General features: G+C 59.3%; 2 protein-coding genes across 3 annotated transcripts in view; one reads left to right on the top strand and one right to left on the bottom strand.

The window, feature by feature from the left end:
• The window catches only part of AGAP3 (ArfGAP with GTPase domain, ankyrin repeat and PH domain 3), a 110551-nt gene extending 109150 nt beyond the window's left edge, over positions 1 to 1401 (top strand). For both annotated transcript variants that reach the window (XM_069006107.1, XM_069006106.1), the window contains exon 18: positions 90 to 1401. In XM_069006107.1, the coding sequence (XP_068862208.1) occupies positions 90 to 314 (225 nt within the window). In that variant the 3' untranslated portion in view covers positions 315 to 1401. The remainder of the gene's footprint in view (positions 1 to 89) is intronic.
• Positions 1402 to 8005: 6604 nt separating this feature from the next.
• GBX1 (gastrulation brain homeobox 1) lies at positions 8006 to 15211 on the bottom strand. The gene is given in 3 exon segments (XM_069006105.1): positions 8006 to 8672; positions 14424 to 15160; positions 15162 to 15211. Coding segments are annotated over 3 exon segments (1311 nt in total). The 3' UTR covers positions 8006 to 8148.
• Positions 15212 to 15335: the final 124 nt, after the last annotated feature.

Genomic DNA, 15335 nt, shown 5'->3' with positions numbered 1-15335 from the left:
CCCCAGAGACCCTCTGCTCCTTGCCACTCCCATGCCCATGGGCACACGGTACTCTGGTACCACTGACCAGCTGCTTCTCTCCTGTGCAGTACGGAGTGGATGTGAAGAGCCGGGACGCTCGGGGCCTGACCCCACTGGCCTATGCCCGGCGAGCTGGCAGCCAGGAGTGCATCGACATCCTGCTGCAGCACGGTTGCCCCAGCGACAGCGCTGTCACGCTGACCCCCAGCCTGCCCCGCCGCAACACCAATGCCAACAACAACGCCTGCGCCACGGCGCCGGTTGAGTTCAGCGCCAGCCCCAGCACGGTCTAGCCCTGCATGGGCCCTCCGGTTGCCGCACAGCTGCCCTCCAGCCCTGCCGGGGACCAGGGCCGCAGGAATGGGTCTGAGAGCAGCACAGACAGGCCCCCGCGGTGCTTGCCCCCACCAGAACCCCTGTTCCAGCCAAGAGGAGGCTGGGAGCCAGCCGGGAGCCAGCATCCTGCTCCTCTGCGCTGGTTCCAGCCACCTCTCACTGTGCAGCTGTGCAGACCCAGTGCTGTCAGCTTGTGGAGGGGCTCCCGCATAATCCCTGGGGTGGCTCCAGTGCACCCCATTCTCATGACCGGTACATGGATGGGGGGGCAGTTTCTCCTGCCCCCCCATCACACACATCTGTAGATAAAGCAGGGGCTGGGGACAGTTCAGGTGTGTAGCCCCCCCGTACACAGCAGTACCAGGGAGGCTGATGGCTGCACCCACGCCCTCAGGCAGGTCAGTTTGGACACTTCCTTCCAGCTCTCCATCCGTGTTGGCCTTGCCACGCTCCCCAGTGCAGTGGTGAGGTGGGGAGCAGCAGGAGGTGCGTATTTCTCCATTGCACCCCCATGCTCCTCTGCTTCTGGCCGGTGCAGGAGGGATGCACGCACCGATACCACTCCCCATGCACTGATGCAAGGGTGGCATCTCCCCAGCGCAGCCCCTGGACAAAGGCCTCCCCAGCCTACCTGGTGACCTTGAGGGTGAAGAGGATGGTCACCTCGGAATCCCCAGCTCTGTCTGTCTGTCTGTCTGTAGAGTCACTGTCCTTCCAGGTTAAAGCTCCAAGCTCCAAGCCATACACAGTGTCTCCATCAGAGCCTCCCGCTGGCTCCTGCTGCTGCCCAGGTGGGGCTGGTCTCCAGCTGAGCAAGAGGAGAGGAGAGGAGTGTCTCTCTTTGGATTGGGGTCAAGCCTCTAGCTGAATGCTGGAACCCCAAGGCTTTGGACACTGCTATGGAATGTCTCTGTCACTTGTGTATAAAATGTACATTGGAAATATTTATATGGACACTCTGTATATACGGTTTCTTTTCCATGAGTTGCCCTGTGTGTGTTATCTGCAGCCAAGGAGATAAAGGCCAATAAAGCAACCCCCCTCCTGCCAGGCCAGCGTCTCAGTGTGCTGCCTTTGGGGCCTCCGGTGCAGCCCTGGTTTGCACTTGGGTCTGGTGACTCTCCATCTCACACTGACAAACGTTCAGCCTCTTCTCCTCCGGCTCAGACTCTGATAACAGCAGTCCTGTGCCAAACCGGGCCCCTGGAACATTGCAGAGTGCTGAGGGGAGATGTGCCAACCCTGGGCACTGAGGGACAATGCCAGAACATGGCCCCAGAGGAATGCACAGCTCTGGTGGGATGGGAGATGGGCACAACAGAGGGGTGTGCTGGAGAGGGGACATGCAGGGCAGGAATGCTGGGCCAGCTGGTCCCTGTGCACAGGACAGCGAGTGTGAAGCTGGGATGGGGCAAGGCAGAGATGGGCAGGGAGCGATGGGCTGCCAGGGCGAGTGAGGAGTCTGCTATGGCTACAGAATACTGTGTGTCATCGCGTCCCAAGGCACAGGCAGACCCGTGAGCAGTGAAGGGAGCCGTGTGTCTGCTCTGCCAGCCCTAACTTTGCATGCTTCTCATAGCTGTGGGCAGAGCAGAGCCCCAGTGCTGGCAGTTCCAGGGTGCACCCCAGGCCACACCACAAACTGCAGTTTGGGGCTGCAGTGTCTGTGCTGGGGTCCAGGCTCTGCTGCACTGGGACTGGGCATAGGCCTTGGGCCTCAAGCCTGTGTGGCAGTGCTGCAAGGAAGGGAGGTGCCAGGACACCCCCACCTGCTACAGCTACCCCAGCTACCCCTGTCAAACCCCTGCTGCCTCCTCCTTGTGCCTCTCCTGTGGCAGAGGCTGTCTTGCTGGGGTCTGCAGACAGTGGCCCCAGCCCCTCCACCAGCCCCTCCACTCATTGGTGTGTTCCGGCTGCGTGTGCCCATGTCATCATCCTCATCCTGGTCCTGGCTCTGGTCCTGGTCCTGGTCCCACTTCCAGTCCGGCCCCTGCACCCATGTCACCCCTCATTCCCATCCCCTCGTGGTGCCCATGGGTGTCCCCACACCGGCCCTGGCCCCAGCCCAGTGCTGGGTTTGGTTAATTTCCTGGCGACTGCATTAGCGGGAATGGAAGCCGAGGGACGGCAGCTCCTCTGGGGCCCATTAATCATCCCCCTCAGACAAGCTGCCTTGATTACAAGTGGCAAGAAATTCATTAGGGCTGCGGCTCTGACAACTTTTATCTGCGCGGCTGGATCTGACTCATTAGGCAGCCAAATTAAAGCCATGATGGGCCCTGATGAAATTCACTGCTTGTTTATCTTGTGCGATCTGATACATCTGCCCATACATCATCTCCCGCGCGGGATCCCGCCCTACCCAGCCCTGGCGCCTCCCTTCCCATCCCAGCCCTGCCCCAAGCCCCCGGGTGCCCTGCCTGGACCCAGCTCTGACCCCAGAAGACCCCTCGCCTGCCCCCACACTCTGCCTGTGGCACTGGGGCTGGAGTCGGGGCTGTAAGCGATGACCAGGCCACCAGGAGCCACGCGGGGACAGCTCTGGAATCAAAACCATGAATACCCTGAGCTGGAAGGAACCCACGGAGATCATCAACATCCAGGGTCTGGGGCCACACAGCCCCGAGCAGCTCCCCACGGCCCACACAGTACTTGTGGGGGGTGCAGTCCCCTCAAGGCACCCAGAGCCCTGGCCAGGTCCTGCTGGCAGTGGCACTGCTGTGGGCACACAGCCCTGTGGAGACAGGCCCTGTGCCCTGCTGCTGCCTGCATATTGCAAACAGGTGCTGGGGATCCCAGTGATGCCCCTTTGCTGGCACCCTGGGGCAGGGAATTCCACCAGCTCCCTGCAGGCTCTGACACCATCCCAAGGAGCCTCCACCCCGCAGTGGGCCAGACCCCACCAGCAGCACCACTCGTGCCCTGTCCTGCCTTGCCCCAGCCCAGCATTACCCCAATGCTGGAGCACATCTGGGTGCCAAGGTGACCAATGTGGCCCCAGGCCAGGACGGGCTGAAGCAGAAGCTCCATGTCCGTGTTCAGGGTAAGACGTGTGTGTCCATGTTTAGGGGCAGGAGCTGTGTCTGTGCTCAGGGGCAGGAGCTGTGTGTCTGTGTTTAGGGGCAGGAGCTGTGTCCATGTTTAGGGGCAGGAGCTGTGTCCATGCTTAGGGGCAGGAGCTGTGTGTCTGTGTTTAGGGGCACTGTGTCTGTTTTTGGGAGCAGGAGTCCAGTGTCTGTGTTCAGGCTGATGCCAGGGAGGGCACTGGCCAGCCCTCTGCTCTGCTGTACACCAGAGGACCATGCCAGGGCAGCAGCACAGTGGGACTGTCCCTGTGTTATTTGGCCCCAAGCAGCAGCAGTGACCACTGCAGCTCCGTGGCAGCACCATGAGGACCCCACCCCAGGCAGCCAGCAGCACTCACACCATCGAGCTGAGGCTGGAGCAAGGGGGAGGGAGGTGGGTGCCACAAGACAGGAGCCAGGGATGCAGACTCGTGCCATGAGTAAATCCACGATATGCAGCCTAAGGCTGGGAACCAGCCAGACCACAGGTTTGCAGCACTTCCCAGAGAGCCTGGGCACAGCCAGAAAAAGGCCCACAGGGTACAACTTAAAACTGAAGCCCCACAGGCCTTCTTGGAGCTCCAGCTGAGCAGGCACAGCCTCCTGGGGATCTGTAGGTGGGCAGCAGCAGGGCATGGGGCAGCACCGCCCAGCCTGAGGTTGCTGGGATCACATGCTGAGTACATGCAGAGGTGCCTTCAGGAGAAATGGCCAGAGCAGAGATCCTGCCACAGGGCTGTCCCTTCATGTGTCCAGTCAGCTTTGCCTCTGGGAGAAAAGGCACAGGTGTGACAGCTCCGAGCTCCCTTGGCCTGTGCTCACTAAGGTGCAGCACCAACACACGCCACTACAACACCTGCACCCTGTCTGTGCCCATTCATGGCTGTCAGGCCTCCGGGCAGATGCCCACAGCACAGGGACTTCCAAAGCCCTGTGGGCAGCTCCAGCCTGGCTGGTGGGGACAGGGTGCAAAGGAGTTGGGGAGTGGTCAGAGGGAGATCATGACCCTTCCCAGGTGCCAGCCATTGGGAAATTGTTTCTCTCCTGCCCATTGTTTCTCTCCTACACCTGAGCTATCCCTGTAGCCACTGGCTAATGAATAACACCAGCACCATATTGTGGGCCATCACATCTTCATACAAGCACCTTGTCTGGGAATGCTGAGAACCAGCTTTGTTGTGCTGAGTGAATAAACACTCTGTGCAATGCAATCCCTGCTCCTTTCCCACTTCTTTAAGAACCACCATACAGCTAAACAAGTGGACAGGTTTGGGTAGGGAGAATTCCCTTGTCAATGCTGAAATTGCCGTTCTTAGGGCAAATAAGCCTTGTTCATATGAATGCATGTATATATGTGTATAATGCATATATATATGTATATAAACATATTTATATAAACAAACACATGTCCATAAATGCATACACACCGTATGTATTTCTCTGTGTGTCTGCACCTGTATCTGTGTGCACACGTGTGTGCCCGTGTGCCCCATGTACACGCGCATGTACATGCATACCAGCCTGTGTGTTTGCATTCCTTCCCCACCAGTTCCTACTCCAGCACACAGAATAACAGCCAGAAGCTGGTAGACGGGAAATTCCAAACAGATGCAAGGAGAAAAACATACTAAGAAGGTGGCTGGACAGTGGTACAGGGGCCCGAAGAGGAGGGGTTGCCCACCCTTGGAGATACTGGAAGTCAGATGGGCAAGTTCTTCAGCATCTTGAATGGGACAGGCTTTGAGCAGGTGTTGGAGCAGAGACCTTCCAAGGCCCCATCCAGCTTCATGGCTCAATTGCCCCAGGTCTGTCTTTACTGCCCAGTTTTTCATTGCGGCTGTCCTCCCACCAACCCCAGTCTGACACAGCACCCAGAGCTCCAGCTCATGGGGGCCCCCATAGCTCTCCCCTCTGGGGACGGACCACAGCTGCTTCGTGCAGTGTGGGCAGTGCCATGCACCATGCTCACTGTGCAGTGCTTTGCTCTCCGCTGTGCAGGAGGCACCAGAGCTGTCACAATGCTCAGGGTTCACAAGGAGCTCTGCTCCGCTCTGCTCGGTACCAGGAACACTCTGCTGCTCTGCAGCTCTCTCCAGCAGCGCTGGTGACAGCATGAGTCTGTCACCTCCAGCAGCAGTACACAGAGCTGCACCTCTGCAGCATTTGTGGGGATTTTAACATGGCTGTTTGTAGGGCTGCAGTGCGTATGGGCTCTGGGACTGGTCTAATACAAAAACAAAAACAAAAAAATCTTCCACGCAGCTGAAAACTGTAGGTGTTGTATCCACCTCAGCGGCAGTCGGTGGATGAGCATGCAATGGAGCGGGAGTACTCTGCACACGGATTTCGGGTGGGCAGTGGCCTGTACAGTGGGGGAGGTGGGTTAAAGACACAATAAACCAGCGCTGCCACCGGGGCAGGACATATCAAGCCAGTGTCAGTTAGAAATGCCCAGTGGGAATAAGGGACTTCTTGGACCTTAAAACAAAACTTGACTCCTTTCAATATCACTGCCCCAACCCTAGATCTGTGGACACTTTCTGGAGTGTTGTGGTTAATGTGCACTGCTGTGCTGTGATCGGCTGCAGTGGCACAGACCCCTCATGTGGACACATTTGTAGTGGCAGAGCCCTACTTGTAGCTGCAAAATGGCTTTACCCTGCCTCCTGCCCTCCCACACAAAGACATGAGTACAGTTCATGTGCAAGAGCCATTGCAGTCGCTGCAAACAGCTGTGTCCCCTTTGCTGCCACGTAGCACAGCTCAGTCCCTGTCTCAGACCAACACCCACCTGAGGAGGGAGAAGAGGTGCAGGTACAGGCAGCTCTAACCTAGCCTGTTGAAAAGGGAGCTGACAGTTTTCCTCAGAGCAGGGCACTGGGGGCTGCTGCCAAAGGACTTTTACTCCCCTGATCCAGAGGGAATGCCAGCAGGTGTTGCTACCTGAACAGGACAAATCCATGCTGGGGATGCTGTGAGCAACACCAGGCCAGGCAGTTCCTGAGGATACTTTCTTGTTTCCAGGTCAGTGGTGCAGGGACAGAGGCAGGTGTCCTGCAGTGGAAGCCAGCTGTGCTGAGAAACCAAATCCTGAAAGGATCCTGCAGAACTGTCTCGGGACCTGCAGCAAATATTTCTGTGGAAAGAGGCACCCACCAAGGACATCTAGAAGCACAGCTTTCTCCAAATGGTTGCTCTGATCTGTGTCTGTGTCTGTTGGCCACACAAGCCAACTGGAGCCAAAAACCAAGGGGCAGGAACAGCCACCCCCAGTGCTCTGAAGCTTCAGGGCACTGCAGGAGGACTCAGCTGGACCTCACACTCCAGGTGAACAGAGTGTACCTGCCAAAGAGGGAAGGGACATGGGGAGGGAGCACTGCTCCCCAGGCAGCATAGAGACCCAGCCCTTGCTATGGCATCAGGGAGGGCGCCCAGGAAGGTGGAGTCAGCTCTGCCTGTCAGGGATATTTCCTGCTCTCCCAAGCTGTGTCTCCCAGGGAAGGTGCCAATGGCTGGTTGGACCCTTTGTGACCCAAACTCCCTATCAAACCTCTGAGCAATTGATGCCCCAGCAAAACCTTGGAGAGAGCCTTCCCCCTCTCCAGGAACCTCTGGTGGCTTTGCCATGGGTGTTGCTACCACAGCACAGGCATAGGAGCTCCCTTGCCCCATGGACTCACTGTCAAACCAGAGCAGAGGTTCCCAAGGCTGGACACCCAGGGAACCACATAGCCCTTGTGCTGTTGACTGGGATTGCAGCTGTGCCCTGTGCAAAACTGGATCTTCATGGGGTTCTGGGGTTGGGCTCAGTATCTGAGATGGCTGGCTGTGGAAGCTCTCAAGAGCAGAGAATGGCTGGCCTGGATGTGCGAGCCCCTTTGGTTGTTGCTCCTGTCCCAGGGCCTCAGCACCAGGGAACCGCCTGTGCCGGACCAGGGCAAGGGCTGCAGCGGTACTGGGAGTCTGCAGCAGCCCACACATTCCCCCACCCCGGGGTGAGCTGCGGAGGCAGTCCCGAACCAGTCCTGGCCCCGGCTCCGCCGGCGGGAAAGCCGACCTGGGGATGCTCCCGGGCGCTTCCCGGCCCCTCCTCTTCTCCCTCCCGCGTCTCGGCACCGGCACAGCAGCGGATGCAATGGAGCCCGCAAGGCCACCGCTGCTGCTCGCACAGCCTCTGGCTCCTCGGGCCCCGGTACCGGCACCGGCCTAGAGGCGGGTGAGCCCCGGAGCCTTCCCTTCTCCCCGTCCGCTCGCCCTCCCCGACCTCCGCGGCCGCCCCTTGGGGTGGGCGCCGCCGCCCGCCGCCCGCTGCCCCTGCCCGTATCCCTGTCCCTCTCGCTGTCCCTGTTCCCATCCCTCTCCCTACCTTGTTCCCCTTCTCTGCCCGCGCCAGGCCGGGGCCCCGGGACCCCCGTCCGTGCAGCGAGGAAGAACGTGGTCTTGCTCCATAGAAAATAATTTATTGAAATCACAGCTATACATGGGCGGGCGCCAGCGGCAGCGCGGGCCCGGCCCGGCCCGGCCCGGCTCAGCCCGGCCCGGCGGGCGGCCAGGGCCCGAGGGCCAGGCGGCCGCACCCCCCGTGGCACGGACAGAAGGACACGCTGCCGTATGTACAGAGTTTACACGGAATAAATAAGGGACATGTACACAGGAGTGGGAGCGGGCGCCCGGGCCCCCTCCCCGCCGCCGCCACCCGCCCCAGGGTCCGGGAGCTCCGCCGGGCTCAGGGCCGAGCGCCCTGCTCGATCTGCTGGTGCTGGCTGCGCACGGCGAAACGATTGACGTGCACCGGGATGGGCACCACGATCTTGGGGTTGCGGACAGGCTCTCCCGAGCGGTTGCTGACATTGCCAGCCTTGATGCGTTTCCACTTGGCGCGGCGGTTCTGGAACCAGATCTTCACCTGCACCTCGCTCAGCTTCAGGGCATGTGCGATCTGCGAGCGCTCCGTCAGGCTCAGGTACTTCTTGCAGTGGAACTCCTTCTCCAGCTCCAGCAGCTGCTCGCTGGTGAAAGCCGTGCGGCGCCGGCGGCTCTTCCCAGCCCCGGAGCCCGGCGGGGGCTGCTCGGCGGCGGGGCCGCCCTTGCCCTTGCCCTTGGCTCCCAGCGCGGTGCCGGCAGCTGCCCCGTCCAGGAAGGGTTCTTCCTCGCTCTCGCCCGCCGAGCTCTCCTCCTCCCGCTCGCTGCACGGCGTCGCCGCCGACTTCACCTCCAGCTTCTCCTCGTCTGAGCTGTACGCCTTCCCGTCTGCGGGGCACACAGCGTCAGTGTCCGCCGGCGCGGCCCGCCGCCCCCACCCCACCCCACCCCACCCCGCCCCGCCGCCCGCACCCCGTCCCGCCCGGGGTCCCTCGGCTCCCAGAGCCCCCGCAGCCGCGGGGGAAGCTCTCCCCGCACCCTCGGCGGGAGGCTGCAGCTCCTCCCGCAGTCTTGGACCTCGTCACTACCGCGTCCCGCAGCCCCGGAGCGGGCGAAGCAGCGACTCCGGCCCCAGCAGCAGCAGCCCTGCACCGGGTCCTGCTGCGGGCAGCGCCAGCCGCTACACTCGCGGACCCCAGCGCCCTGCTCCCCGCAGCCTGCCCGGCTGCAAGGGTCAGCACCGACAGACCCGGCGGCCACCCCGGCGTCTGATCCCCTCAGCAGGTGCCCCATCCCACGGCCCAGCCGTAGCAGCATCGCGGTCTCAGTCTAGCAGAGAACATCACAACACTTCCAGGTCTGGACCTTCGCATTGGAAAGAACGCCCATACCTCGTCTCTCAGCTCAGCCCTCCCATCGATGCCGTTCAGAAAATAGCCAGCCAAGAGCCGCAGAACTGTCCTGGAAACAGCATCCAGAGCCAGCTCCAGCCCAGCAAACCTCTCTGCAGGGCTCTACAGGACATGGGGTGGACCACTTCTGGCTCTCCCTCCCTAATCCAAGGACACACCACAGCAGACTGTGTGGCCAGCGAACAAGGTGCTGAGGCAGCCAATGCTCAGGGCTCAGCTATGCCCAGCAGTGGGCAGAGGGGCAGGACAGAGCCTGTCAACACCACACAACAGACAGCATCTCATCCCAGGCCACCAGACAGAATGCAGTGCTTGGATCACCACAGACACCTCTGTTCAGCTGCCTGTGAGGACATTGATAGGGTACCGGGGTATGAATCTCTTCCTTGCAAGCTTCTTGTGTCCCAAACTGCTGCCTGAATGATTAAACAGCCATGGAGCAAGGGAAGACATGGTGGAGATAGAGGGGGGAAAAGAGGTCTGCAAGACAGTCACTTTCATAGTAGAAGGACTCGAACAAAGTGAGATGTTCTCGGCCATAGACAGAGGTCATGAAGGGAGGGCCCAGAGCTATGCACAAGCAGGTGAAGAAGCTTTTCTGTCATGCTGAGACTAGAATAGACCAGAAAATTCTTTGTCTGACCCAAGAGCAGTAATCACTGCTGGAAGGAGTTGTCCTGAAGCACTGCCACTCTATATAATCCAACATGCAGAAGGAGGAGCAGCAGCTCTCCAAACTTCTAAGCAGTGTCCAGGTACTGGCACATGCAACCTGGGCCACTGGATCATCTCAGTGGGAAAGGCAGAACAGCCCTCAAAGCCTGACAGTGCAGGGTTTAAATACACAAACAGAACTGCAAGAGACTACTTGAACCCAGAAGACATTCCTGGTAGTCTGGTGACTGTGGAGATCCCCCATCCCTTGTTAGCCCTGCAGCAAGCCTGTGGCTTCCTGAGAGCAGGTGGGTGGCTTTGGAGATCTGGAATCTTCTCCCCGCTCCTCCTGCTTCCTACAGTGGGAAAGAACATCATCTCTATACTGCTGCAGAGTGATTTCTTTCTTCCTGAGGATAGGGAGCAGGGGAAGAGATTTCCCATGTGCATAGAGGGTAAAGACCCAGAGAATTTATGCTTGTGGGGCTGAGGATTAGCAGCAGGTGGCAGGGAGCACTTTGGCTGCCGTTGCACAGGCTCATGCAAGCACTTTGCTGAAGAAAAGAAGAGCTTTTGCTTCTGTGTACCATCTCTCTCTGGTGGAGTATGGGGCCTGACAAGGTAAGAGAGCTCTTATGAGGAATTCAGTGTCTTCCCCAAGGGCTCTTTAGGTCCTGCTCTGGCACTGCAATTCCCCAGGGATGGCAGATGGCATCCCAGCAGCCACACCAGCAAAGAGTGCTGGTAGGACAGTTTGCTCCTGTCAGCCCAGGCTGTGCCCCAGGAGACTGGAAGAAGGCTGAGCAACATGATGGCTTGTAAAGCAGGTGTTATCTCTGAATACTCTCTTCTGAACCAGACTCCAAATTTTAAATGGTCTCTAGCACTCTCACATTTGTGTCTTATAAAAGAGCTGGGTTTGCAGTAAGGAACTCGGAACTGCTTGATAACAGAATCTAAATCAGATGTTTTCACAAAGGAAATTGGTATATTGGTCTGTTAGTCACCTACTATGTCCCCAGCAAGGAAGGAATGAAGGCAGGGATCCCACCTGTGTGGTGGGGCTATACTGAGACTTTCAAGGCCTTTGAACATGAAGCTGTCACAAAGCAAAGTATCATGACTGAAAAATCAACGAGAAGTAGTAGATGAAGAATAGGCCTTACTCACTGGTTTGCTTTTCACAAAGTCATAGCTGTTCATTGATCTTGTCAAGGACATTGAAGAGAATCCAAAGGGGGTCACAAAAATGCACTGAGGGCTGGAGCACCTCTGCTGTGAGGACAGGCTGAGAGAGTTGGAGTTGTTCAGTCTGGAGAAAAGAAGGCTCCAGGGAAACCGTATTGCAACCTTTCAGTACTTAAGGAGGGCTTATAAGAAAGACAAAGAGAGACTTTTAACAGGGCCCCTTGTGATAGGACAAGGGGTGATGGTTTTAAACTAAAAGAGGGTCCATTTAGATTAGATATAAGAAAGAATTATTCACAATGAATGTGGTGAAACACTGGCACAAGTTGCCCAGATAAGTAGTGGATGCCACATCCCCAGCAACACTCAAAGCCGGGTCAGACAGGGCTCTGAGCAACCTGATCTAGTTGAAGATGTCCCAGCCCATGGCAGGGGGTTTGGACTAGGTGGCCTTTAAAGGTCCTTGCCAAGCCAAACCATTCTGTGATTCTATCATTATGGATGTGGAAAGCATGGTGAGGAGACTTAGGTGTCGCAGGTGACAAAGCTATTCAAGCAGGATCAGGAAGACCTGGATCAGGAATGGGTGTTGTAATGAGCCCTGTGTTGGTAAGCACACACAGGAACAACAGAAACTTCACCCTGTCCCCAACTGAATGTGCAATCACTACATCAAACCAAGAAAGAGTCTCAGACTACTGCCTGAATCTCAGAGGAGATCTGTACAGCTCAGGAACAAACCTGCTCTCACAAGAGGTGTGGAGAGCTAGGGATGTTAAGTACCCTTACCCCAGGGTTCATGTCTTTGTGGCAGCTGTAGAAATAAACCAGACTTCAAGCTTTGCTGCTTCTCACCACCAGTTTCCCTACATGCTTCTCCCTGCTCAAGAAGGGTGGCAACAGCTGGAAGCAAGTTTCAAACCCAGTGGATGCAGAGAGAAGCCCCAAAATAGTGCATTGATCCCTTTTGCTGATCCAGGAAGCAACTGATCCTGTGTCCATAGAGACCTGCACGATGGAGATACTAACAAAGCCTAGGGACAGAGGCAGTCATTCCAGAGTGTAAGTCACTTAATGTCAGCAAAACAATCAAAAGGAGGCATTTATTCTTCACAAGTTTCTTCTGCAGGTAAACAATCTGTGGAACATCTTACCATCTTGATGTGGCTGATGTCAAGGTTATCCCTCCTTTCTGGTGGACTCCAGGGGAGATAAGGCCACAGAAAACAAACTGGTCAAAGTTTACTAAATATACAGAAACAACACTTGGTACAGGAAGTCCCTAATGTGCAGATGGTTGGATGTGAGGAAAGTATCATTTTAGAACTGAGCATTGCACAGGTTGTGCTCTCTTGCTCCTCCCTGGACAACTGCTTTTGGCCGGGGCCACGGACTGGATGTGAGTGAAAACTGCATTACAGATAGTTTTTGATGATTCCTTTTGACATGAATCATCTTTCTATTCCTTAATACTGGGAAAAAGCTCACAGCAGCCTTCCTGAGTTTCCTCTAAGATGGTTGTAAAACAAACCCCACGTCCATCTCCAGTTTTGTCTGGTACAGCCAGGACAAACAATAGGTAAAGGAGAAGGTGGGCACATTTGGTCTGACAAATCCCACAGAACTGGGTCCACATGGGCCTGTGCAGGAGGACAAGCATCCTTCATGACTCCAGAGCAAGCCCAGTGCTCAGAGGCAGCAGGGGATGAACAGCAGTAGCAAGACATCTTCCCTTCCATCATATGATCCAATTGCAACAGGAAAAGTCATAGAGGTAGAATTTCTTGGATTCAGAAGTGGCCACAGTCTGAGACAGTTCATCTGAGTCCCCTGGGAGGAGGGAACATATTTGGCTCAGTTATGGAGGAGCCACAGAGGGAGATGAAGCACAATGGAGTTCATCTGCTCACAGACTGGAAAGATAAGGTCGTATAGACCTGGTTTTGGCCAGGGCAGAGCTGCTCTCTGCAAGACTTTCTCAAAAAAAGTAAGATCGCACAGGGCTTTTGATTCAGCACAGAGGCTGGTGAGCACTGGAGGAGCACCCAATACCCCAGTAACCCATAAAGGCAAGGGGGAGGTAAAATGCCCCCATTGTCCTACTTGGGGTGCGAGTTCTAAGGGGTACTTGAGTGAGTGAAATGCTCATCTGAGGGATGAACAAGGCAGGGCAAGGAAGACATCTGGGTTTACCCAGGAGAGACTAAAGAGAGGATGGAGAACAAACAGCCAAGCACTGCAAGAAGCAGCAGTGATTCTCAGCACACACCCATGCCAAGAAGCCTGTGAGACAAAGGTGGATTTCAGGAGTGGCCAGGGGAGACAGCTCAAGAGAGGCCGCGCCAGAGAAGCAGCAGCTGGCTCGTCTGGGTCTTGCCGCAGGGACCCCTCACGCCCCATGCTGCAGGACCCGAGGGGAAAGAGGTGAGTGCTGGACCTGGCTGAGAAATACGGAGCAACAAGTCTCTGAGGCTGGTGCTGTACTCGGGGAGCGGCCGCAGCGCACAAAGGCGAGGACCCCGACGGGAGCCATTCCCGGCCGCACCGAGGGTCCCGGGAGGGGCGCTGCCGCCTGCCCGCGCCGTCGGGCTGAGCCGGTGCCGAGACGGCGGGCGTGGCGGCCAGCACGGAGGAGAGCGGGGCTGCGGGTGGCCGCCTCGGAGCGGGACCTGCTCCACCGTCGCCCCTGCTTTAGAAAGAAAACTTTGAAAAGACGGTAGTCGCAGCACGGCGACGCCGGGAGGCACCCGCCCGGGACGCGGCATCATGCTGGGGACAAGGCGCAGCTCCGCGCCGCACCAAACGGGACCGGGACGGGGACCGGGACCAAGATCGGTGCGGGCGGGGAGGGCTGCGGACCGAGCCGTGGGACTCCCCGCCACCTTCCACCTCACTCGCCCCGGGCCGAGTGCCAGGACCTCGGAGAGCTCCAGGCAGCTGGTCCGGCCGGGGCTCCGGGCCTCGGCGCTCCAGTCCCGCCGTGGCGTCCCCCAGGACCGGCCGCTCTCCCGCCCCTCCTGCCCCGCGGCCCGGCCGAGGCAAGCGAAGTTTGACTCCCATCCGCGAAAGCTGTGGGCGCTGCGGACCAGGCCTGGGACGGAGGGGAATCGGTTCGGTCCTCCCGGCTCGGCCCGAGTGCAGCTGAGGGCAGGTCCCGCCGCCGCGACCCGTGGCGACCCCGCCGTCCTGCCCGCCGCGCCCCGGCCCCCAGCACCTCCGCTCCGCGGCTCCCGTCCTGGCGAGCTCCGGGCCGCAAGACCGCCTTTCCCCAGGTGCCGCTCGGACAGCGGAGAGAACCCGGGCAGCTCTCCCCGGGACTGCGGGGATCCGGGTGAGGCGGGGCGGCCGCTCTTCGCCGGGCAGGACGGGCCCGCGCCGCTCTTACCTGCAAGGCCGGGGAAGGGGTCCGGGAAGTGCAGCGGCGGCTCGGCCGGCCCCTTGTCGCGGCCCGGGGGCAGCTCCTCCGCCTCCAGGCCGTCGGCGCCTCGCCGGCAGCCGGCGTCGGGGGTGGCGCGCGGCGGGGGCAGCTCCTGCGGCGGATAGAAGCCGTCGGGGGGCTCGGAGAAACTGGGCAGGGCGGTGGTGAGCGCCACCATGGAGGGCACGGCCTGGCCCAGGCTGGCGCAGAAGGTGTTGGTGAGGCGGCCGGCGAAGGAAGCGAGCGGGGCCAGCGGCGGCAGCCCCGACTGCAGCGGGGCGTGGGACAGCGCCTGCGGTAGCACCAGCGGCCGGTACGGCATGAACATGGGGTACCCGGTGTAGAGCAGGTGCCCGGAGCGCGGCGGCGGCGTCCCAATGAGCGAGTCGATGGAGAAGGCGGTCCCCTGGCCGCCGGGTCTCTGCATGGCGAGCGGGCGCCTCCGGCTCAGCCGGCACCAACTTTCCGGCGAGCTCGGGCCGCCGCCAACTCGCCGCGATCCCGCCGCCGCCGGGCCCCGCCGCTGCCGCGGCCCCGGCCCCGGCCCCGGCCCGCGCCCTCCGCCTCCCGTGGGCTCCGGCGCCCGGCGAGAGCTGCCGCCCGCCCGCCCGCTCGCTGGCTCGGCGCGGCGGAGTGGAGGCGCGCTCGGAGCCGCCCGCCCGCCCCGCTGCGGGGGGGCCGGGCCGGGCCGCCGAGGGGAGGGGGGAGGAGGAGAGGGGAGGCGGGCGGGGGTGTCGCCCTCTGCTCTCATCCATCTTCTGCACATCACGGTCGAGTTCCTCCTTCAGCGCCCGCTCCGGCGGGGCAAGGCGCCCCGCTCCCCCGGCACGGCCGGCCCCTGGGAAGGCACCTCCCCCTCCCGCCTCATCAGCTGTTATT

Source organism: Aphelocoma coerulescens, chromosome 2 (assembly GCF_041296385.1).
Source record: "Aphelocoma coerulescens isolate FSJ_1873_10779 chromosome 2, UR_Acoe_1.0, whole genome shotgun sequence".
In the NCBI taxonomy this organism is placed as follows: domain Eukaryota; kingdom Metazoa; phylum Chordata; class Aves; order Passeriformes; family Corvidae; genus Aphelocoma; species Aphelocoma coerulescens.
The sequence above is the reverse complement of the archived record's forward strand: the minus strand, read 5'-3'. Positions and strand labels throughout refer to the sequence as shown.